The 25,593-nt window shown below is 36.3% G+C and overlaps 1 protein-coding gene across 1 annotated transcript in view; it reads right to left on the bottom strand.

Moving 5' to 3' along the window:
• Positions 1-25,593, bottom strand: part of LOC150093938 (histone-lysine N-methyltransferase 2A-like) — a 294,597-nt gene that overhangs the window by 248,691 nt on the left and 20,313 nt on the right. Inside the window, exon 3 of the mRNA XM_090412869.1 lies at positions 20,956-21,048. Coding sequence (XP_090268995.1) covers positions 20,956-21,048 — 93 coding nt within the window. The remainder of the gene's footprint in view (positions 1-20,955; positions 21,049-25,593) is intronic.

Below are 25,593 nucleotides of genomic sequence, written 5' to 3'. Positions count from 1 at the left end.
TTGAAGCTGTGATCGATGCTAATGGTGGTTATTTTGAGTAAATCTTGTTGATAGTATTGTAATTAACTCTGCCTGTAATGTTTTTTGTCAATTCATTAAATTTAATAGATACAAAGAAGATTTTCTTTTTCCTTACGAAACTGTCAAATTTATCCCGAACACCCTGTACATACACACACACACACACACACACACACATATATATATATATATACATACACACACACGCATATATATATATATATATATATATATATATATAGTCTTTTTACCTTGGGAATAATGTATATTAGGGTTACCAAGTAATTTTAAAAACTTGGTTATTTTACTCCTAATCCCAAGTAAGCAAACAGTTAAGTTTGCGCCTAACTGTAGTTCAAGTCCAAAGGTGGTGCAACACCAGGGCAACTCATTGTAAAGGTGGTTAAAGCTCTGATCACTATTCTTAGTAATTTCCATAATGTAAAGCACATCTCACTAAGAGATGTATACTGCAATACGTTATGGGTGGGGTTCACTACCCAGACTAGTTTCAACCTTTTTTGAATGCAAAAGTGAAACGGGCTCTAAAAATAAGACAATCCCGAAAAGGGTCACTACCCAGACTGGTTTCAACCTTTTTTGAGGTCTCCTCAGTGAGTAGCTAGACCCTGAAATACCAAGGTTTTTAGTAATACAGAGCCTTATCAACTTTACCTATACAAGTTACTACAAGGTGCGTTTACTTTGAATAAGAAACTCTGGATGAGATAAAGATGTGAAAAATTTTTACCTTGGGGATAATATATATTAAGGATACCAAGTAATTTTATAAACTTGGTTTTTAAAATGGATAATTCCTTGCCTTTTCTTGATGTCAAATTGATTCGCTCTTCTGGTAAACTCAAAATATCGATATATAGAAAGCCCACACATACCAACAGATATCTGCATAGTCAGTCCCATCACTTCCCTCCTCATAACCTTGGAATAATTTCCACCTTGGGACAAAGAGCCCGTTCTCTTCCAGATAACCCAAATGAACTTCTTACAGAAATAAACCATCTGAAAACTTCTTTCGAAGTTAATGGATATTCCAAGAGAATCATTGAAAAATTCCTTCTTAATCCTCCTAGATATCACTCAGAAGAAACAAATAGATTAAAAGGCAATATATCTATTCCTTACATAAGTACAGTTTCACATAAATTAGCAAATGTCCTAAGAAAACACAATATCAGAACCTTGTTCACTCCACTTCCAAAGATCCGTTTCTTAATAAGCCACCCAAAACCTTGTCATCATCAACTCAAATACCCCTGGTGTATATAAAATATTGTGTGATTGTGATATTTCTTATTTTGGGCAGACAGACAAATCTGTCAAATTGCGTATGGAAGAACACGAGGGACATTACTTACAAGAGACAGCGAGCCAGTGCATTATCAAGTGATATCCTTTTCACTTGATATCTGTGAAAAGCTAATCCGAATGTTGAAAACTAAAGTCACAAAGTCTGCCAGGAAAAATCTACTAACATCTTCCATTGCAATGATGAACTAGAGAGAAAAATCGTGGAATCTAGAGAAATCATCTTCAATCCTGTTCATCTAAATAATAACTTGAGCTACAACCTCCTGTAATCATGTACTGGCGTTCACGCCAGTACATGATTACAGGAGGTTGTAGATCTGAGATTACATGATCTCAGATCACTCTCTCAGAGAGTGATCACGTGAACGTGATCACTCTCTGAGAGAGTGATCTGAGAGAGTGTTCACGTGATCACGATCACGTGAACACTCTTTCAACAATGCAACAAATGAAAGAACAGCTTTAAATACAACTACAATGTTTTCATGCTAATTATGTATAGAGACTATGTTGTTCATAGTCTTTTAACCTTCAAGTGTTTAGTGTTTTTTCTTTTTTATTTCTTTTATAATGTTACCTGATGAAGGCTGTGACAAGCCGAAATTAGTCGTGTTTTTATATTAAAACCTTTTTACTTAAATCTCGGTTCTAGTCATTCAATTCTTTATAAAAATATGTATGTTAACTGAGTTAATGATCATTCTTTCACATACATATATCTATGTATATGTATGTGAAAGAATGATCATTAACTCGGCAGACTTTTTGACTTTTCACAGATCATTTTTCCTGGCAGACTTTGTGACTTTAGTTTTCAACATTCGGATTAGCTTTTCACAGATATCAAGTGAAAAGGATATCACTTGATAATGCACTGGCTCGCTGTCTCTTGTAAGTAATGTCCCTCGTGTTCTTCCATACGCAATTTGACAGATTTGTCTGTCTGCCCAAAATAAGAAATATCACAATGGCGCAACTTTAAAAGATAAATTTGTCAATATCTGAAGAGGAGATGGCCCCAGAAAGAAATTACAGGAATTCATTTCTTTTAGCAAGGAATAACTTTTAACATGCAAGGTAAGCACATGAGTAATATTAGGAATCGGCTAGAGATATAGAATTTACTTTCCTTATAGAATGAACACGTAAGAAATGATACAGATATTAGAGTCAGGGAAATATTGTAAGTCTTGTAGTTATTGTAGAGAGGAAAATTCATAAGGGAAGTAAAATATTTAAGGAAGAGCAAATATATCTAACAGTATTATATCAACACTTGCGAATTGTGCAAGATCTGTACTGTCAGATGAAGAAGAACTACAACATCTTAAATGGACCTTTAAAAGCAATGGCTACTCATTAAAAAGTATCAACAAACAATTATCCCACCGTCAACGTAGAGACACAGGACGACTCCAAAGGTTATATCTCCTTGCCATATATCAGCACACTATCCAAAAAACTGAGCAGAATCTTAAAGAAATTTAACATACAAACGTGTTTCTCAACTCTTCCAAAAATAAGATCAAGTTTCAGCAACTACAAACAATCTCACAACCTTCTACAATTCCCAGGTGTATACAAAGTCACATGTGAGTGCGGAAAACCTTACTATGGCCAAACAGAGAAATCTATCTTTCTACGTCTTGAGGAACACTAGAGAGACATTGCTTACAAGAGAACCAGAGCTACTGCCCTATCAGGCCATGTCCTGTTTTCAATAAACACGAACAACGAAAGCCGCCAACATGAAGTAAATTGGACAACAACTTCAAACCTACACATTTGACACGATGAGGTAGAACGCTGCATTGTCGAGTCAAAAGAAATCACTTTGGACCCTCTTCATATGAACAATAATCTCAGCTATAAATTGCCTGACTCTTTCAGCTCTACTATCAGATACTGGAGATCGCATGGTTCCGCACACGTGTACAACAATAGAACTTTAACACGGACCAAAGCTCAAGTTCGTAATAACTGTAATTTACAGTCAAATATTATAGCTTTATAATTGTATAGTTTTAGAGTGTCTCAATGTTTTTTTCAGTGTCTTTTAAGAGCTTTCTATGTTCTTAATGCCTGATGAAGTCAATCCTGACGAAACATGTTGCATTTTCAAATAAATCTCAATTTGTTATAATTCTCGGATTTTTAGTCAGTTTATATTAAAATGAACATATCCAACCTCAGAATTAATAGTAGTAGTCATATATATATCTACATACATATATGTATGTATGTATATATACATACATACATATATCTTTTAACCTTCAATGTTTAGTGTTTTTTCTTTCTTTTATAATGTCACCTGAAGAAGGCTGTTACAGGCCGAAACTAGTAGTGTTTTTATATTAAAACCTTTTTACTTAAATCTCGGTTCTAGTCATTAAATTTTTTCATAAAAATACACACACACACACACAAGTTCACCAGAAAGTGGTTGAGAATGAAAAAGCTAAAATACTATGGGATTTCAAAATCCAGACTGACAAAAGCTTGGAATGTAATACACCCGATTTCACAGTGGTTGAAAAAAGTGAAAACAAGGGTGTTAAGTTTATCGAAATATCAGTACCAGGAGATAGTCAGATTGACGACAAAGAAAATGAAAAAATTACAAAATATTGCGATTTGCAAATCGAAGTTGAGCGAATCTGGCAAAAGAAAACGAAAGTTCTTCCCATAATAATAGGTGCTTTAGGCGCCATCCCTAAAACATTGAAAAAACATCTAGAAGCACTCGAGTTAGATGGATTAAAAATTGGGCAGCTGCAAAAGGGCGCTTTGTTTGGCACAGCTTTCATTTTCAGGAAGTATTTCCACAACTCATAGGCCCTTGGGTAGGGCTCGAATTAGTGGAATATAACCAGCCTTTTCTTAAGACTGAGGAAGCAAATCAAGCTTTGATGAATATTATATATATATATATACACACACACGCATATATGTATATACATATATTATTGTTCATAATTTTACTCAGTAGAAAATGTATGTAAAAAAGAATTTAAATGACTCTATAACAAGAAAGAAAAGTTTAATGTTAAGATACGACTAGTTTCGTTGAAAATTCAACTTCTTCGGGTATCACAGGCAAAGAATTAAATAAAAAATAACAGAGACATGATAAAATACATTAACAGATCTAGTATAAAACATGCAAGTACATTTAAAAAACAGGAATGCATGCTTGAGTTCCAAATGAAGTTGACTATATGTGTGAGCTGACACGAGTGCGCCAGTATTGGACAGTGGCAATGTGTGCATCAGAAATATTGTAGCTAAGGCTGTTATTAATATGAGATGACTCAAGTGATATTTCTCTAGATTCAACTATTCTTCTTTCAAGTTCATCATAGCACACATGGATATTAGAAGTTTGTGGCCAGTCTATGAGGTGTTGGCGGCCTTCATCCGAGTTGATAGAGAAGAGAACGTGACTAGAGAGAGCGCTGGCCCTGGTTCTGTTGTAGGAAGTGTCTCTTTGGTGTTCTTCCATGCGTAAAAGAATGGATTTAGCTGTCTGGCTGTAGTATAGTTTGCCACAATCACACAAAATCTTATAGACTCCTGGATACCGAGTAGGAAGATGTTTCATTTTAGGTCTACTTAGTATGGATCAAAGTTTAGGAAACGTAGTGAAGCAAGTTCTAATGTTGAATTTCTGAAGCATTTTGGCTAGTTTTTGGGGAGAGAGAGCAGATGTATGGTAACAAAATAAAAGCTCTTGGTGGAGACGAATCTTCAAAAGCAGATGAGCGGTGGACAGAGAGAAATTTATTAATATTTTTAAGAGAGAATCCATTGTTAACAAAAGACCTTTGAAGAAAATCGAGTTCATATTCGATTTCTATTTCATCTGTTAATAAAGATCTGGCTCGATGTGCCAGGGTTGAAATAATACCAAACTTTTGTGGAGGGTAGTGATGGGAAGAAGCATGAAGGTATCTGTGTGAGTGGGTTTTCTAAAATGGAGATTTTGATGTTTTCAGCGCATCTCGTAAGTTTTAAGTCCAGAAAGGGTAAACAGTCGTCGGATTCCAGTTCACATGTGAAATTGATTTTCTGATGAAACTTGTTGAGGTGGTCCAGAATTTCCAGTCCAGAAGTTCTGGACTGGACTTTGCCTGTCCAGAAAGAACAGGCAGAGTAGACCTAAAGGAAAACATCTCCCTCTTCAGTATCCAGGAGTCTACAAGATCATGTGTGAATGTGGAAAACCATATTACGGTCAGACAGCTAAATCTATCTTTTTACGTATAGAAGAACACAAAAGAGACATATCCAACAAAAGGACCAGAGCCAGCACTCTCTTAAGCTACGTTCTTTTCTCTATAAACTCGGATGAAGGCCACCAACACCTCGTAGACTGGCCACCAACATACATATGTGTTATGATAAACTCGAATCTAAAGAAATACCACTCGATTCATCCCATATAAACAACAGCCTTAGCTCAATCTGTCTGATGCACACATTGCCACTGTCCAGTATTGGCACTCTGGTGATAACTCACGCACGCAATCAACTTCAATTGGAACTCCAGCACGCATTCCTGTTTAAACCGTACTACAGTTTTTTTTTATATTAGATCTGTTGATATAATTTTATAATGTCTGTGTTATTTTTTATAATAATTCTTTGTCTTTGATACCTGAAGAAGTTGATTTTTTCAACGAAACTAGTAGTATCTAGGTATTAAACTTTATTCTTTTTATTCTCGGTCATTCAAACTACTTTATTTTTCATATATATACATATATATATACATGCACACATATATACGAGGGTGGTCTGAAAAGTTATCAGCCTCTGCCATAGATGGCAACACTATCGGAAAGATTTTATTTTTTTCTAAGTCAGTACAACTGTTATAAGAATCCATGTGAAATTGCAAGACATTCTATCAAATAGTTCATTTTATACAGCTGTCTGAAGCAAAAAGTATTGTCTGTATCCCGTGAAATGGGTAAAATTCAGTATCGTGCATTTTTTGGCATTAAACCTTCTGTTACAAAGAATTTGTAACAGAAGGTTTGATGCCAAAAGAAATTCATTCGAAGTTCATAAAAATTTATGGGCACTCTTCTCCTTCATTTTCGACAATTAAGAAATTGGCTGCTGAGTTTAAACATGGCTGTACAAGCCTTGGAGATGATCCACGTGAAGGACATCCAAAAAGTGACAACACCAGAAATCACTGATCAAATGCACGATATGGTATTGGATGACCAGCGAGTCAAAGTGAGAAACTGCTGACACTATAGGTATTTCAAAAGGACATGTAGGATATATTTTGCATGAAGAATTGCATATGAAAAAGCTTTGCGCAAGATGGGTGCCGCACTTGCTCACAGCAGGTGAAAATCTCTGAACAGTGCTTGGAGCATTTTAACAAGAATAAAACTGATTTTGTGTGTCGATTTATTACTATGGATGAGATTGGATTCACCATTACACACCAGAAACCAAACAGCAGTCAAAACACTGGACAGAAGCCAGTTGTTCAGTGTCAAAGAAAACAAAGTTGGTTCCATCAGCAGGAAAGGTCATGGCATCAGTATTTTGGGATGCTAAAGGCATTTTGTTTATTAATTATCTTGAAAAGGGTAAAACGATAACCGGGGAATATTATTCTGATCTTTTAACCAGACTAGACGAAGAAATTCATATGAAAAGACCTGGTTTGCAGAAGAAAAAAAAAATCATCTTTCATCAGGACAATGCCCCTGCCCACAAAGATGTTTTGGCAATGAGAAAATTAAGGAATCTGCACTATGAATTGTTGGAACATCCACCCTATTCCCCAGATTTGGCTCCCTCTATCTTTTCTCAAAACTAAAACAATTCCTCTCTGGTCAGCAGTTTTCTTCAAATTGAGGTGATTGCAGCTGTAGATGGATATTTTGCAGATCTTACTGAGAGGCACTACAGGGATGGGATAATGGTGCTGGAGCATCGCTGGAATAAATGTATTAGTATTAAGTGAGTTTATGTTGAAAAATAAAAATAATTTTGAAATTATAAATTTCATTTTTCATTGTTATGCCGAGATCTTTTCAGACTACCCTCGTAGTTTGGAAGTAACATATAATTACACTACAGGACAGTAAGAGATTCTTCTTGGTTTTATCTGAAACAAACAAAAAAAAATCATTTACTCTGCACACATTCTTTAATGTTGCCCACTTGTATCATTTCTAAGAAAAATGTTTAGCCTGAAAACATATATGAACCACTCTTGAGGCATAAAATGTTATTATCCTTAAAGAAATGTAACTTAACCTACTGGGTGCTCCGACTTCTCTCGTTAATTCAGGAGCATCGTTTGATGTGTTCCCAAAAGTTTTTAGAGCTTTGCCAAGGAAATCAGAGAGAAGTGTTGGAATCTATGAATCTATTGTCACTGGAGATGAAACCATGGTCCTTTATGATGATCCTCTTTCCAAAAAGGGAATCCATGGAGAGGTGCAAACCAGGCGAAGCACAGCCAAGAAAAGCCAAGGTCACTCAGTCCATCAAGAAGATAATGGCAACAACTTTTGGGATTGCTGGGGAATTCTCGACTGACTTCAAGGAAAGGAATACCACCGTGAATGGGGAATATTATGCTTCACTCCTGCACAAACTGTGCAGGAGTGAAGAGGTGAGGAATGCTGAGTCATGGTGTTTGCCTGCTTCACGACAATCCTCCAGTCCATATGGCTATTGTTGCAAAGGCTGCAGTGAAGGAGATCGGTTTCCAGGAGATTGAACACTAACCCTACAGCACAGATCTAGCACTCAGTGACTACTACTACCTTCTCTTGAAACTGAAGAAGACCTTCGAGGAAGAAAATTTGCAGATGATAATGAGGTGAAGGATGCAGTTTTAGGCCATTTTGCAGACAGAAGTACAGACTATTTTTTCAAGGGGCAGAGAAATGTTAATTGAAAGATGTGAAAAGTGTGTTGAAGTAAAGGGAGATTATGTTGAAAAGTGACACAGTTGTTATCTTTCTATCACCTCTAAAAGTTAGTCAAGCCCAAAACTAATGGAACCACCCTCATACATAAATTAACAGTTTCACTACACTGTAAAGATGGTGTTTTTGCTACATGGACATATGGACTAGGTACATTATACACATTTCAGTACATTTAAAAAACCAACACCCAAGAATATATTTCACCACATAAAAAAGAAATTGTCTCCCCTTCCTTGACACATACACACCCTAGCGACACAACCACTGAATGGCATTCATTATCTTTCTCTGTTTAATCCCAAGCATTTGGGAAGGACTTACAAAACCAATCACACCACCACCAATCTCAACAGTGTGACATCCTGAAAACACTTACACACAAAAATAAATAATGCAGGATAAGGCTTATAAATTTATTTAAAAACTTAGACAAACTTCGGTGTTTTTCATTGTTAACTGTGTGGGTTATCAGAGTTTCCTTTCTGATGGCATTATCAGTAAAATGCAATATAGAGCTTATAAAAACTTAGCTTACAGAGCTTACTTTAATGCTGTTGTTTTATAAAAAATGAAACCAACTGATAACATAATAACTTAAAGAATATGTGTGTGTGTGTGTGTGTGTGTGTGTGTGTGTGTGTGTGTGTGTGTGTGTGTGTGTGTGTGTGTGTGTGTGTGTGTGTGTGTGTGTGTGTGTGTGTGTGTCATTAGATAAATGGTATTGTTATAAATGGTAACTATGTATTGCTGCATAAAGTCTGTAGGTATAGCATAACAGGTCTTGTACATTATACAAATGAATAAGAGACTTCCAAATGTCATGAAGTCTGAGACTGGTTTCTATTCAAGGTGCCAGGTGAACAAATCACTTCAGAAGACTCTTTAAATATCCTAGTAAAAAAGTTTTTCTATCAAGTATGGTAAGCAGTTAGCCAATTAATATCAAGATGTTCAGAGAAGACATGCAGTGATACCACTTTTTTCTATCCTTTTATGCTCTAAGTGGTCATGTGCACTTTCTTACAGATTTCAAAACTTCCCTCTGTCTGAGCAACATAAAGCTTGCCAGATGTGGGATACAATATATCCCAGAGTACAAACAGAATGCTGTCCTTATGTGAACATAGGAAGTTTTGTAAGATGTGAATTAGTTTGAAGACTGTTTGCACATTAACTGTTTTGATATTTCACCAATGTGTAGTAAAGAAATCGTACCTCTGTAATTAATTTCTGGAGATGCATAAGTTGGTCTATCAGATAATGAGAACCTGTTTAATAACTTTCTTGAGTAGTCAATTTGAGGAAATGGTTGAACAAAGGGTGTCCTTTCTTTTTTTGTTTCACCATTCTTAATAATCCTTAAAGCAGTCTTTTAAGTTGTGATGATACTTTTGTTGAAGATGGTGAAATGAGATGGTATGTGGGTATCATCCTCTGTGAGTTGGTGCCTCCACTTTTAACGGACATTCAAAAATGGTAATTTCTTTTAAAGCCACCTTTAAACCTCCTGCAAAATTAAAAAGCTTACTCAACTCATCCAAAGACCCACTCCCTCCACTGGCCCACCCTGGAGTATACTGTATTTATTGCACCTGTAACATACCATATATAGGGGAAACAGGATGCACAATTCCTATCAGACAAAAAGAACATAAACAACAGATTAAATATAATAACTATGGTGAGGCTGGCATTTCTGATGCCCTTTTAATTAATTAATTTATTTATTCGTATGGAGTTTCCTCCATTTTTCTCCCCCATCTCTATTGAGGTGAATTAAGCCCCCTCATGGGGGGTTAAGTATTTATGACTGTAGATCCGTGTGCGTGTGTTCACAGGGCTGGTTTGCCTGCTTGCGGGATGAAAAACGCCAGATAAACTGGCGGAAAAAACCCTACTGTCTGTGCCCAAGACCGGCTAACTTGGCTATGGCTGAGGAAGATCCTCAAATTCCTCACGTCTTCGACGGGAATCGAACCTGGGACACTCCTTCCCCAGTCATATGGTTGTGAAGTGCACAGCCACTAGGCTAACCGTGCGAATGATCATGCCCTGAACACCTTACATAGAATTGTTTACATCACACCAAAACATGGTATAAATGCAAATTTAAGGAAGCCTGTGAGATTATTATCAAACACCCCAATCTGAACAATAATGATGGTCTAAAAATCCCAAACATATGGAAGGCACATATTCGACCCGCAGAACCTTCCTCTGTAAGAGTGGCTATAAACAGGACTGTATATAATCCAGGATCCGAAATCAAAAATAACAATTGTAATGCTAAAAATAGGACATTGTTGTTACTGAAAGAAAACTATCTATAAGAAAGAATGTTTGCTCCTGTTATCATAAATAAAATTTAGCTTGATGTAGTTTCTAAATAATTAATTTTTTTTTATTAGAGGTCATGCCAGTAGAATAACCTGATCAAATCATTGTTGTAATAGGTTTCACGGTATGATAAGAACACAGATGGTTAAGAAAATAACTATTTATTAACTTAAAAGCTAATATTTCGCTGGTATTATATCCAGCATCTTCAGAGCACACAACACAAAGTTTGTTACAAATGCAAGACAACCACAATCCGGTGTAACAGTGGGGCTAGTATAAGTGATTGCAGCGTGCAACACAAGACTAAAGTCCTAATATGGCGCCATCTAGGTTAAAAAAAAAAAAAAAAATTTCAAGTTTTGAAATAGTAGTCCAAATGATAGTCTTAGAAAGATGATCAAATCATTGTTTCTCTAGCTTATTGTAAGTAATGTAACTCACCTTGTCTTGTATATTTGTATATGCTCAAGATGATGATCTTAATATTAAGATCAAAACGTAAGGGAATTTAAAGAGTTATTTATAACATGGTTGTAAAGTCCATAATTTCTAAAATGAATGAAAACATTGTCCACATAGCCACCAAATGTATGATTCCAGGGTAGCTATTGCCAAGACTTCATTCTCAAATTTCACCATAAATTTGCAATGAGAGGCAACAGGGAACCCATTGCCAAACCATATTTTTTTGAAGCAAAACTTGACTTTCCAGGTAAAGAAGGAAGACTGAAGACAGCGGTGGAAGAGATGTGATATCACTGTGTGGAAAGAGATTTGAAAGAATATCAACAGCTGCCTCAGATGGAAAGTTGGTAAATAACAACACAACATCCAAAATGGCTAAAATATCAGAAGGTAACGTCGATATTTTTAAAATTTTGTATACAGTATATTCCTAAAAATTGTGAATAGTTTTTAATAATCTTAAGTTATTAAAGATTATTAAAAACTGCATTCACAAGAGTAAATAATAATGATTTTATTACTGCAAATATTTCAGCCTGAAACAAACAGGTCATCATCAGTGCATAATCACATTCAGAGTGCCACCATGCTAATGGTAAATAAAACGAAATTAAAATAATTAATTTTGAAATAGAATAATAAAATAATAAACTTAGATAAATGAAATGGACCAAAAAAAAAAAGGGGGGGGGGAGGCACTCTATTGCTTACCATTTATGAGAATAAGTGTTTCCCAAATAGACAATCACCGTGATTTAAGTTTGGGCAGTGTAGAAGTACTTCTGCACCTCCTTTAAGCAACTGCTCAAACTTAAAACTGACACCAATGTAGAAGTGAGTAGTGGACCAAAGGCTCGACTTCACGATGGAAAAGGAAAAGTTGGAAAATTAGCCTACCTGGACATCTTCCTTTTCCATAAGCCATCTGAAATACTTACTGTATGTGTTTGCTGTAAACCTACCATCACAGGCTGTTACATATAGCAAGATTCTGTCCATCATCCATCTCAAAATATGGACATCATTGAATCTTTGCTCAACAGAGTACATGTCATTTGCTCCAATCCTGAGAGGATCTCCAATAAGAACTGGACACCACCCAAAACATCATGCTAAAGAATGGCTTCACTACAAGGAAGCTTAAATGCATCCTGAACACTTACAAGTCTACCCCTAAGAATCCTAAATGGGTATGGCTGGTCTCAATTCCATACATTGTAGGCATCTAACAGGCAACTGAAAGATCCTGAAAAGTTAGTTTAATCCCTACATTCTTCCTTATCAGCAAAATCTCCTCCTGAGACAAAGAATAAACAGTCCCTTCTTTCCATCCCTCCCTCCCTGGGGTTTACCAGACAATGTTACTGCCTCCACTTGTACTTTGGACTAACAAGATGTTTAGTCGAAAAACAACTGCAGTCTTATATCAACTACAATAAACCATGAAAAATCTGGCTTGGAAAAGAACAAAGTAAACAATGACCACAATATCCTTTAGTCCAATACTTGCCTTTTACATTGGTGTCAGTTTGAGCAGTTGCTTTATGGGAGTACTGAAGTTGTATATCCAATGTCAAGATATTGGACAGTCTCATCCTCATAATGGCAAGCGATAGTGTGCATCCTCCTCTATATTTGTTCATATCATTCAAGTTTATTTTATCTAACTTTATTATTTTGTATTTCAAAGTTTATTATTTTGTATTGTATTTCAAAGTTAATTTATTTTAACTGATTTTAGTTTTATATCAAATTTCATTTTATTTTGTAACCATCCATATGGTGGCCTTCCAGCAAGTGGTTCAGGTCTGTAAAAAAGAACAACATTCATTTGTTTGAGCTTCATCCTGTAAATGTGCTTGTGCACTGATGCTGACCTGCTAGTTTCAGGCTGAAATATTTGCAATTATAAAATTATTATTTATTCCTGTGAATATGTTTCTAATAGTCTTTATTATGTCACAAATACCATTAAAAATTCCTTGATTTAAGCTGTTTCATAAGATCCTCTGAGCAACCAACTGTGCTGAAGATCAGATCATTAGTCTTAGTATGTGAAGACTAAATAAGATCAGAGTTTCTTGGATCTGTTAATTAGCATCTGCTCTGAAGAACAAGAACTATATCTGTGTTCATCTGTATGGCAAGTCAGGATTGCAGACTATGCTCTGGATATTCCTTCATATATGATTAAATGGAAAAAAAGACAACTGTGTAACACAGAAGTTGCTATAGGTCTAAGAGGCCATTTTTAGAATCTGTATCAAATATGAAGTTCCCCAAACTAATATGGCAGTGTTCGTTGGATTAATTTACTGAAGATTTGAGAGACAGTCATTCTGAGACCACTTGAGTATTAATCTCTTCTCCAAATTAACTCTACTATTATCTGACAACAAGAGGATAGATAATTAAACCTCCTGACACCAAAATCAGAGATATCAAACTCAGCTTAAAAGAGGGGTTATTATAGATCCACCCTTATTTCTTACCAAATATACAGAAACTTTGAAAATTTCAAAAAAACCAGAAAGATTAGATTCTCTAATATATTAAGTACCTCCAATTCTTCAACCCCTGTTCTCACATCAGTCTCCATCACTTCTGTCATAACAGTGTCTTCATTTGGATGATATATCCTTTCAGAATGACTACTGAAGGATAATTTTAATGATGGAAGCTCAACAATTTCGTCTGCTTTCATTACCTCTCTTCCATCATTAAAATTATCCTTCAGTAGTCATTCTTCCTCCTACTTGCCACATTACGAAAAATCTCTTTGCAGTTTCCTTTTGCCTGTTCAGCTAATTTCTTCTCATAATCTGATTTTGTGTTCCTTACCATATTGGTCACCTTTCTTGCTTGATCTTTGTGTTGTTCATGAGTTAGTAGGCCACCTTTCTCCTTATATACCCTCCACAACATTTTCTTTGTTTTGAGCTCATGCTTACTGATACTACTCATCCATCTAACTCCTACTTAATTTACCCACCTGACCTTGGACATACAGTGTGATATTGCTTTCTCCAGATTCCTATTGACTATCTCCCATGTATGGTGAACATCCTTCCCTTGAAGATCTTTATGCCATGGTACTACTTTAAGCTGCCTCCGAAGTGATTATGATAAACTGTACATTATTTCTCTAAATATAAATATTCTCCTATATATATATATGTATGTTATAGCTGAAACATTTTACTTCTGTTCCAGAAATAAAATGTTTCAGCTTTAGATCTGTCATTATAGCAGTTATTCAGTTTAGTTAAAGAATCCTGGAGACTTGCACTGGTTTTGTTTAGTTATACAATATTATCTGCATAAAGCAAAGAGATAGGCTTGATATTTAGATCCTAAATTCTGTTAATTTATAATTGCAGAAATGAATCTTTTTTAGGATCTTCTTCAATAATTACAATTATATACCAACCATAAGTTCACTTTTGAAAAATACAACTCTAACCACAGGATTGCTATGGTATTAAACGGAGAGCTCTCTTAAGGTGTCAGGCCAATGAAACCTAAAATCACTGATAAAAGGCTAGGCATATCTTGCGTGTCTTTTAAGTAGCGCAAGCCACTCCAATGCTGAGGGTTGTGTGCAAATACAGCTGTTGCACTGGATGGGATATTGGCTTCCATTTTACAGGAATGTGTAGGGAAACCAGCAATGCCTTTGACTAGGGTGTTTAATTTAAGTTTCAGCTCTGGCAAAGTCAAAGGGCAAAATAATTCCTTTGCACAAAGGCAGATCTAAGGCTGCGATAGCAAATTATAAACCAATTGCAATCTCAGGAGTGGTGGTAAAAGAACTGGAAAACTTGATTGAAAAGAGCATTCAGGAATGTGCAGATAAGAATATGATACTTTATGAGGGACAACGTGGCTTTGTGATGAAGGGTCGGTTATGCCTTAGTAATCTACTAGTTTTTTTATAATAGAGTGACAACTGAATTGGATAAGAGGAATGGCAACAAGATGATACTGCTGGATTTTGTGAAGACATTTGACAGGATACTACATGGAACTCTGTTATGCAAACTGCAACAAATGGGAATGGATAGGAAACTGGTTATATGGATAAAAGGGTGGCTGAAAGACAGATACCAAAAAAGTAGTATATGAAGGAGCAGAATCCAGGAGAAGGCAGGCGACTAGTGGTGTGCTACAGGATTCTATGCTTGGAGCACTGATGTTTAATGATATAGGAAATAATTTGAAGGGAGATGTTCAGTTGTTTGCTGATGATGAAAAGTTGGATAAAGTAATAGTTAATTAAGGTGATGTAGAGTGCTTGCAGGATGATTTAAATAGACTAACAGTATGTTCAAAACATAACGGATGTCAATTTAATGTGGAAAAGTGGAAAGTTATGCATTCTGGGGTACAAAGATTACAAGCTGTGTATCATATTGAGGGAACTGCACTCCAAGAAAATTGATGATGAAGCCAGTGATCTGGGGGTTGTACTAGATAGAGAGCTGAAGTTTATGGGGGGTATATTGCTAAAGCAGCCAGGGCAGCGCACAGGATTACTTGGTTATTGAAGAGCATGCTAACAAGCTGAAAGAGAGAAGGAAATTATTATTCCTCTTTATAAAGTCTTGATACGACCACATCTGGATTACTGTGCTCAGGTCTCGCCACCCAGGTTTTTTGGGGATGAGGAAGTGGTGGAGAGGACCCAGAGGCTAGTTACCCAGATGGTGAGTGGTCTGTGGAATGTTGCCTATGAGGAAATATTGAGGGTTTGTCAATTGCAAAAGTTGGTTGATAAGCAAAAAAGGAAGATATGATAGAAACATGTGAGTTACTTAAAGATTTTTTTTTTTTTTTTTTTTTTTTAAGGATTGATGCAGGGGAAATGTTTCAGCACTTGACCAGAGGAAGTAGAACAAGGGGTCATCCCTGGAAGTTGGGTAAGAGTGTGGTTAGTAGGGACATGACGACTAGATTTTTCACTTGGGGGGAGTGGTGAATGAATGGACTGGGTTGCAAGTGTCAGATGAGTGCTTTGTCTATTAATAGTTTCAAAGAAAGATACAATAGATATGGTGTTGATAGTTTGGGCCTCCCACGATAAGTCTTAGTGCAATAATAACAACAATATATTTCAGCTGTAAGTCAGCAGCTAGAATTGAAGGAGATACAGGAAGATGGCTTGATGTTAAATCACGTGTGAGATAAGGGAAGAGGTACTAAACCTGTTATCAAAATTGCAGATGCTAATCTCAGCTCGCTTTCATGAAGATGATGCTAAAATACATCTAGTACAAGTCTGCAAGATTCCCTGACTAAATGGAATAATGCTGTAATAAATGTGGTATTATTATAATCAGCAGTAAAAAGACAGACACTGAACAAAAGTAGAAATACTGGAAGCATCAACTGTATTCTCAGTAAAGAATCTATAGAACAAGTAAAACATTTCAGCTAATTGACTAAACATATACACGTAACCACAGTAATAAGATTTTTTTAATAAGTAAATATTTCATCCTAAGTATATCTTCAGTACAGTTAATTCAAACAATACTAGGAATTAACAGTTAGGGTGCATGCTTACAATGGAATCCCTCTATGCATGCAGTAGCATGTTATAGAAATAAATTAAAATATATCTGGGGAAAAAAAATAAAAAAAAACATGATTACATTAAAATGAGATAACATATAAAATTATGTTACACAATTTCCCAGTTAGGGATAGTAAGAACATCATTACGGTTCAAATTAGGTCTTACACATAGGTCTTCGACACTTTTTTTATATAAACATTCATGTTTATATGAAGATATATGCAGAAATTTGTTTTTTTTCCAATGGATCCTATGGTTTGGGTTTTCAATTCCGTGTTGTGCAAGGCCAGATTTCTGTGGTTTGATGAGACAGATGTGGTCTTGATGTTCAGAAATGCATTTGTTGAGCATGTGCCCTAACTGTTAATTCCTAGTATTGGTTGAATTAACTGTACTGAAGATGTCCTATGATACTTAAAACAAAATATTTACTTATTAAAAAATCTTATTACTGTGGTTACATGTGTATGTTTAGTCATGAATGCTCCACAGGTTTCAGCTAATTTAACAAATTTCAGCTAATTTTAGTGATTATTATTTGCTAAATAATGATCACTAAAAAGTGAACATTATTTAGCAAATTAAATATGGAAATAGATTGCAGAATTAGCTATGCTGGTATAGTAGGAAGTCAACTGAATAAATTTATATGAAATAAGAGAAAAATTAGTCAAAACACTAAACTAGCTCTATATAAGGCAGTATTCAAACCAATTTATAAATCTTAATTTATAAATCTGCAAGCTCGGTTAGAAATTAAACAACTGGAGACATGAGCCTTCAGTCTCCAGTACTGGAGACAGAACAGATATGAGTGTTCTGAAAATGATTAGGTAGTGTGCAGATAGCATCATGACCATATTATATTAAAAATGACAACATTAGGAAAGAACTTGACATTGTTAGCATGGTCACTTAAACATGGCACAAAAAAAGACCCAGAGGAAAACCAAGCTCTAGGTGGATTGATTATAGTAAAAAGTGCCTTAGAAAAGAGAAATATGAGTTTTGATAATACTGAAGTCTTGACAGATAACAGATTAATTCTGAGAAAAATTGCTGATATGAAGTTAGTAATGATGTAACTTTTTCATGAGTACCATCAAAATATCCTGTACACTCCTTCCGCCACCCCCAAGGATGGTGGTTTTTCTCTTCAGTTATTTCCAATCTTGGGTGACTTTGTAGGCATTGCCTACAAAGTCTTCCTGGTGAGATTTTTACAGGGTAGTTCACCATTGCTCCCCCCCATTTTTTTCCGGACTTGGGACTGGCATATGGCTGGGACATATTCATGACTGTAATCCATGTGTGTTCATGGGGCTGGTTTGCCTGTTCTGGGGATGAAAAACCCGAGTTTCCAGGTGAAAAAAAAAAAAAAAAAAACCTACCTCCATATGAGACCGGCGAACTCACCTTTCAATGAATCCAGGTCTTTCCAACCAAAGGGAGTTCATCTATACTGACTGAGCTACAGAGGCTGACCCCCAAGGATACATATCAGGAATATGGTGATGAACAGAAATTAGGAAATACTTTATTCAATGTGATGATAAGTTTATTGCACACAAGGAATGAACAAATAATGATGATGTTACAAGTATATATAGTGACATTCAGAATGTGTCTTCTTTTGTTTTCAGTCAGTTCAAAGTCGTTATTTGTTTTCCCTTTTAATAATATAAAGTTATCCAGTTGGTGGACAAATTTTATTGTCATGAACTTAAAAAATTTCACACAGAATAACATCCTGACCAGAAAATGTACTTAATAATATATAAGTGGCATTGGGCTGACAGCTAAATTTTTTTACACTTATGATTACAAATGCACCCCCTCACACACACCTGATACAGCAACAGCCATAACATAATTTTTGTAAGTATGGCATTCATTTCTGTTTTATAGTTAGATCTGAACACTTGTGCAAAATTAGTGTTTTAAAGTTACAAAATCAATGCACTCTTGTATTTTCTATTCTATTTCATAAACAAATACTGGTCATGACCACCATGTTTATTTCACAATCCACTAATGGATGGACCATGTCCCGCAATTTGAAAAACACTTCCCTAGAAGACAGATATCAGCAACTGATGATGATATTCTTGTTCTGAATAATGACTCCAAAAAAGAAGAAAGTATATAACTCAGTCTGACATTACACCTTCACATGATTATGCAAGGTCATACATTTCGCATGAACTATTCAGTCTGACAGGTGGCATCTCTGGTACAGTTACAGTCCTGACATGCACCCTGTTTGATCTGGCCCATAAGATGGAAGAACAGGTCTAAGGGAAATGCTTTCATCTAGTGATAAGGTATCTGCTGAAGTGATGCAAATATCAACAAGAAACAGATGGCTGACAAGAACACAAGAATTATTCAAATGTTAAACAGCAGTAATAAAGCAGGATGAAAATTATATTGAAGGTCTCTAGAAAATATACTCAAGTTTCAGTGAGTTTTTTTTACTGCCTCATTGATTTAAAAAATTATGAATATAAAAACCAAAAATGTTACTTCTCTGCCAGTTAATAAGAAAAATCTTAAAGTTAAGTAACATTTCTTTAATGATAATAACATTTTGTCGTTCAAGAGTGGCCCATATATGTTTTCAGGCTAAACATTTTTCTTAGAAATGGTATAAGTGGGCACCATTAAAGAAAGTGTACAGAGTAAATGATTTTTTTTTTGTTTCAGATAAAACCAAGAAGAATCTCTTACTGTCCTGTAGTGTAATTATATGTTACTTCCAAACTACGAGGGTAGTCTGAAAAGTTCTCATCAGCATAACAATGAAAAAAGGAATTTATAATTTCAAAATTATTTTTATTTTTCAACATAATCTCACTTAATACTAATATATTTATTCCAGCGATGTTCCAGCGCCATTATCCCATCCCTATAGTAGTTCTCAGTAAGATCTGCAAAATACCCTCTACAGCTGCAATCACCTCAATTCGAAAAAAACTGCTGACCAGCAAGGAATTGTTTTAGTTTTGAGAAAAGATAGAAGTCAGGGACTTCTATCTTTTCTCAAAATCTGGGGAATAGGGTGGATGTTCCAACAATTCATAGTGCATGTCCCTTAATTTTCCCATTGCGAAAACATCTTTGTGGGGAGAGGCATTGTACTGATGAAAGATGTTTTTTTTTACTTCTGCAAACCAGGTCTATTCTCATGAATTTTTTCGTCTAGTCTGGTTAAAAGATCAGAATAATATTCCCCGGTTATTGTTTTACCCTTTTCAAGATAATTAATAAACAAAATGCCTTTAGCATCACAAAACACTGCTGTTTGGTTTCTGCTGTTTGGTTGACTGCTGTTTGGTTTCTCATGCGAGTATGTTTTTGATCTGCTGTGAGCAAGCATGGCACCCATCTTGCACAAAGCTTTTTCATTTGCAATTCTTCATGCAAAATATATCCTATACGTTCTTTTGAAAAGCCTATAGTCTCAGCAATTCACGCACTTTGACTCACTGGACATCCAATAGCATATTGTGCACTTGATCAATGATTTCTGGTGTTGTTACACTTTTTGGACATCCTTCACATATATCATCTTCACAGCTGGTACGGTCACGTTTAAACTAGACAGTCCATTTCTTAATTGTTGAAAATGAAGGAGAACAGTGCCCATAAACTTTTATGAACTTCTAATGAATTTCTTTTGGCGTTAAACCTTTAAAAAGAATTTTATAACCACACAATACTCAATTTTATCCATTTCAAGGGATACAGACAATATGTTTGCTTCACACAGCTGTATAAAACAATCTACTTGATAGAATGACTTGCAATATCACATGGATGCTTATGACAAATGTACCAACTTAGAAAAAAAAAATCATGCCAATAATGTTGCCATCTATGGTTAAGCCCGAGAACTTTTTCAGACCACCCTCGTATATTTCCATCTTGTTCATGATGCAAAACACTTTGTATTACACAATTTCCAAATTAGATCCCGTTGAGAAAGGCGAGTTGAAATTTCTGAACTGACTTGTAGAACAAAAGATGCCTACTGCTTGAAATCATGAATCTAAATCTTGCTAAATGTATTTCATGACCCACTGCTGGATAGGTAGTGCCTCACAATTTGAAAAATGCTGCCCTAGAAGATGGATATTCAGCAACCTGATGATGAAAGATAAGTTCTGATTTTTTTTTCACTCCATGAAATAATTTAGTACCAATTTATTTATAAGATATTTTGCCTCTACTAATAATACTTACCTTTGCAAATGCTGCCCGAATTTCAGGAATATAATGTCGTTTCTCAATGTTTGAAGATTCAACTACACGAACGACATCTTCACAAAACTGCTCCTATATAATAATTGATTGGATAAAATGAATGGCAACTATGAATCAAGAATATTGGATCTGAGATGAAAGATAACTAACAATATTAAACGATATTTTTTCTTGACCACAGAAGCTATATAAATTGACTATTTGGGAAATGTTGATCAAGTATCTGAGAAAAAACTATTTTAATACCAACCAGTTTCACCAACTTGAGCTGTTGGAACCTTCAGGGTACAGGACTGATGATAGGAACTAAAGCTAACAAAACATGTTACAGACTAGACATTAACAGAATTCTAATTATAAATTACAAAACAACACTGAATGTGTGCAATACACGTGTGGCGCATACATGATTTCACTTGTTGTTTTTAGGAATGTTTTATAGTTGGTACTAAAGTTCATTTCTTGTGTGTTTAGAGATCTATGTAGGGTCTTCCAGATCTCGGATAAGATTAAACCTTGGTTTCTATTAAGATTTTCTACAGAACGGGCGACTGTTGTGGCTTCTTTAAAAATACAAGAGCAGCAATCCCCTTCTATGTAAGGGATACAGCTTTTATCCTACTCAATGACATGGTTGGTTGTGGAGAAATGGGAAGATAAGCTCGATATATCTTGTCTGTTGTTTTTGACATATCCAATGTGTTCTCTCTGTCTTATCTCAAGGCTTCTTGAAGTTTGGCCGATGTAACTTAAACCGCACGAACATGGGATATTGTAAACTCCAGCATATTTAAAGAAAGGATGAAGTCTTTTGGAGATCTTAAGAGTTTTCGAATTGTATCTTTAGGTTTAAAGGTCACTCTTATTCTATGTGGTTTGAGGAGTTTAGCAACCTTGTTAGAGGCTCCCCACGTATGGAATGACGATTGTGGTAATATATTGAGTGTCTTCTTGTTGTTGTATTTGTGGTGGATCAGAGAATAGAATCTTGTTAACAAGTCTCAGAGGGTAGTGCTTTGAAATCGCTTTGCTGTTCAGTCATTGCCTAACATCAAACTATTTTTTATGGAAGAAAACCATTTACCAGCAATTGACTGGCTTGACAATGGGCAACCCCCCCACCACCACCACCATCTTGTGCCGATCTTTTCATGGAAGATCTTGTAAGAAGAATTTTATCTCACGTAGCCCCAAACCCACAATATGGTGAGATATGTGAATGACATCTTCATTGTGTGGAACCACAAAAAAGATGACTTATTTGAATTCCTAAATAAGATCAACTTCTTTCACCATTCAATCAAATTCACCTTGGACCTTGAAAAAGAAAAACAACTACCATTTCTGGATATCCTAATTAAGAAGCAAGCTAATGGTCTTTTAAAACTCTCAGTTTATAGAAAACCCAAATACAGGATGTTATTTACACTTCAGCTTCTCCCACCACATTTCTCAAAAACTCTGCATTGTACATATTATTATTGTTCCGGGAAACTCCAAGGAGTCGGGAGACTCATCGAGGGAGGCCCTAACATCATGTCTGGAACAACTATTCAACATTCACACAGCATCTATCATATCTTGCCTTGAACTCATTTATGGTCGTAGCACCCACAACAGACTCTGGAAGCTTATTTCACTCATTCACCACTCTCCAAGTAAAAAACCTAGCTCTAACACCCTTGTCAACCACGCTCTTGCCCACCTTCCATGCATGGCCCCTAGTCCTCCCACCACCAGTCATATTTTCAAAAATATCTTCTGGATCAATCTTATAAAAACCCTTCAGTATTTTGAATGTCTCAATCATATCACCCCTCCTTCGCTTATCGTCCAATTTCTGCAACCCACAAATTCTCAACCTATTCTCATAAGGTTCATTCCACAGACCTGCTATCATCTTGGTCACTCGTCTCTGGACCCTCTCCACTTCCTCCCCATCACAAAGAAACCCTGGTGCCCATATCTGGGCACAGAAGTCCAGATGGGGTCTTATCAAGGCTCGATACAGAGGAACAACAACTTGCTTCTCTCTGCATGTTTGCATGTTAAAGTATTTTTCATAAGCCAAGTGATTTGGTGAGCTGTTTCAGTTACTTTTGCAATGTGCCCCCCTAAACTTCAACTCCCTATCCACCAGCACTCCCAAATCCCTGGCCTCATCAATCTCTTGGAGTACAGTTCCACCTATGCGATATACTGCTGCTATTCTTTTCACCGCAAAGTGCATAACCTTACACTTTGCCACATTAAACTGACATCCATTTTTCCTAGCCCAGTCCTCCAAACTATCCAAATCATCCTGTAAAATTTTGACATCCTGTGCACTCACAATTGCTCTACCCAACTTTGCATCATCAGCAAACAAGTGAACACTTCCTCTCAAATCCTTTCTAATATCATTGATGAACAAATTGAAAAGCAGTGGTCCAAGAACAGAGCCCTGCGGCACTCCACTAGTCACAAGACGTCTTTTTGACTCCACTCCTGAATAAACCACTCTCTGGTATCTCTCCTTCAACCACCCTCCTATCCATCTTACCAACCCTATATCTATCCCCATCTGCTCCAGTTTACTGATTAGGGTTCCATGTGGTATCCTGTCAAAGGCCTTGGCAAGGTCCAGTAGTATCACTGTAAACCCATTACCCCTATCCAGTTCAGCCGTCACTGTGTTATAAAACATGAGCAAGTTACTGAGGCATGATCTACCCTTCACAAAACCATGTTGTCCCCCATACAATATCCCATTTTAATCTATCCAATCCTGTATTCTTTTCTTGACTAATTTCTCTAAGACCTTGACAATGATTCCTGATATGCTAATCGGTCGGAAATTTACAACAGCAGTCTTGGAACCACCTTTATGCAGTGGAACTATTTTCCCCTCCTTCCACACACTCGGGACTAACCCAGACGCGAGACTCAAATTAAACAAAATGGTCAAGGGTACTGACAATTCTTTAGCTGCTTCTCGTACAACACGAGCTGGTATACCATCCAATCCCACAGATGTATTGACATTGAGGTTATGCAATAGACTACTCACCTCCACTTCATTCACCACAATTCCCGTATAATCTACTGGTTTATTCGTTTCTGCAATGTCACCACCTGGATGATATATTCTTGCAAAGTGCTCACTCAGTAACTCAGCTATCTCAACTGATTCAGTTACCTCCCTACCATCGGTATTCTTTAAAATCATTCTGCCATGTACATTTTTCCTTTTACTTGCTACATATCTAAAAAACTGTTTAGGATTCTCTTTAGCCTGCATGGCCAATGTTCTTTCGTAATCCTTTTTTGCTTTTCTTACTACACTCGTCACCCTTCTGGCCTGCGCTTTATACCGTTCATGTGCCTGCCGGTCACCTTTCTCCTTAAATTCCCTCCATAGTTGTTTCTTTTTTTGCAGCTCAAGCTTAATGGTGTTATTCATCCATTTAACCCCTACTTGATTTATTATTCGGACTCTAGGTATACAGTCAGCCATTGCTTCATGCAAGCACTTCTTAACTACCTCCCATGCACTATCAACTTCTAGTCCTTGCAGTTGTACATGCCATGGCACTGAGCCAATCAAACTCCTAAGCTTGTCATACTTTCCAGCCCGATAATTCCACATGTACCCTGTCTTAATTGAAAAGTCTACACCTTTAGCCACCTCCCAAGTAAGCGCTATGATAACTCTCACCGATTGGTGGCAATGTGGTCATATCTGTTTCAGCCAAATCCTCAGTTGTAATTACTAGGTCAAGCACTCTCTGACCCCTAGTATTTTCCATTACATGCTGTCGCAGATAGTTATCCCTTAATAACCGCATAAAATCCAATACCTTCCTCCCAGGTGTCCTCTCCTCACTCCAATCAATGCGACCATAGTTGAAATCTCCCATAATAATCACTCTCCTTCCACTCATTTCTTCTATTTGCTTGTGCATATTGTCACCACCATATTTTCCATCACCTGGTCTATAGCAGCACCCAATTGTATATTTAGTTCTGCTAGCCACAATCTCACACCAAATGGCCTCAAATATGCTCTTTTCTCTATCCTGCAATTCAACTTCTATTCTCCTTGGCTGTAGCTCATCAGCTATCATCAACAATATTCCTCCTCCCATTTTATTCTCTCTGTCATTCCTGAACACACTATACCCATCACATTCAATCCCACTAGCTATATCATCTACAGTCAGCCATGTTTCACTAATACCAATAACCTGTGGTCTGGAAGTGCCAACCATGGCCAAAAACTCTTCCTTCTTGTTCCTAATACTCCTAGTATTAGTGTACATGAATTTAAGACCCCCATTAGCCCCAACCCTACCTTGATGCCTTATATTAACTATCCCACTCTGGTTTGTTGTCCTCATTTGCTCTAGCATATTATATTCATTCTTACATTCAACTGCCTCCCTAAGGACTGTATATCTACTCCCCCCCCCCCCCCTTAACAGATCAAGTTTCCCTGAATTTGCACATCCAATACATTCAGCAACACTTTCTCAAGTCTTCTTACACCATAACCATTCAAATGCAAGCCATCCATCTTATATAGATCCTTTCGCCCATCAAACTCACTCCACACGTCCACAAATTCCACACCACTCG

Source organism: Typopeltis vanoorti, chromosome 23 (assembly GCF_054136105.1).
Source record: "Typopeltis vanoorti isolate ZY-2024b chromosome 23, IOZ_Tvanoo_1.0, whole genome shotgun sequence".
Taxonomy (NCBI): Eukaryota; Metazoa; Arthropoda; class Arachnida; order Uropygi; family Thelyphonidae; genus Typopeltis; species Typopeltis vanoorti.
The sequence above is the reverse complement of the archived record's forward strand: the minus strand, read 5'-3'. Positions and strand labels throughout refer to the sequence as shown.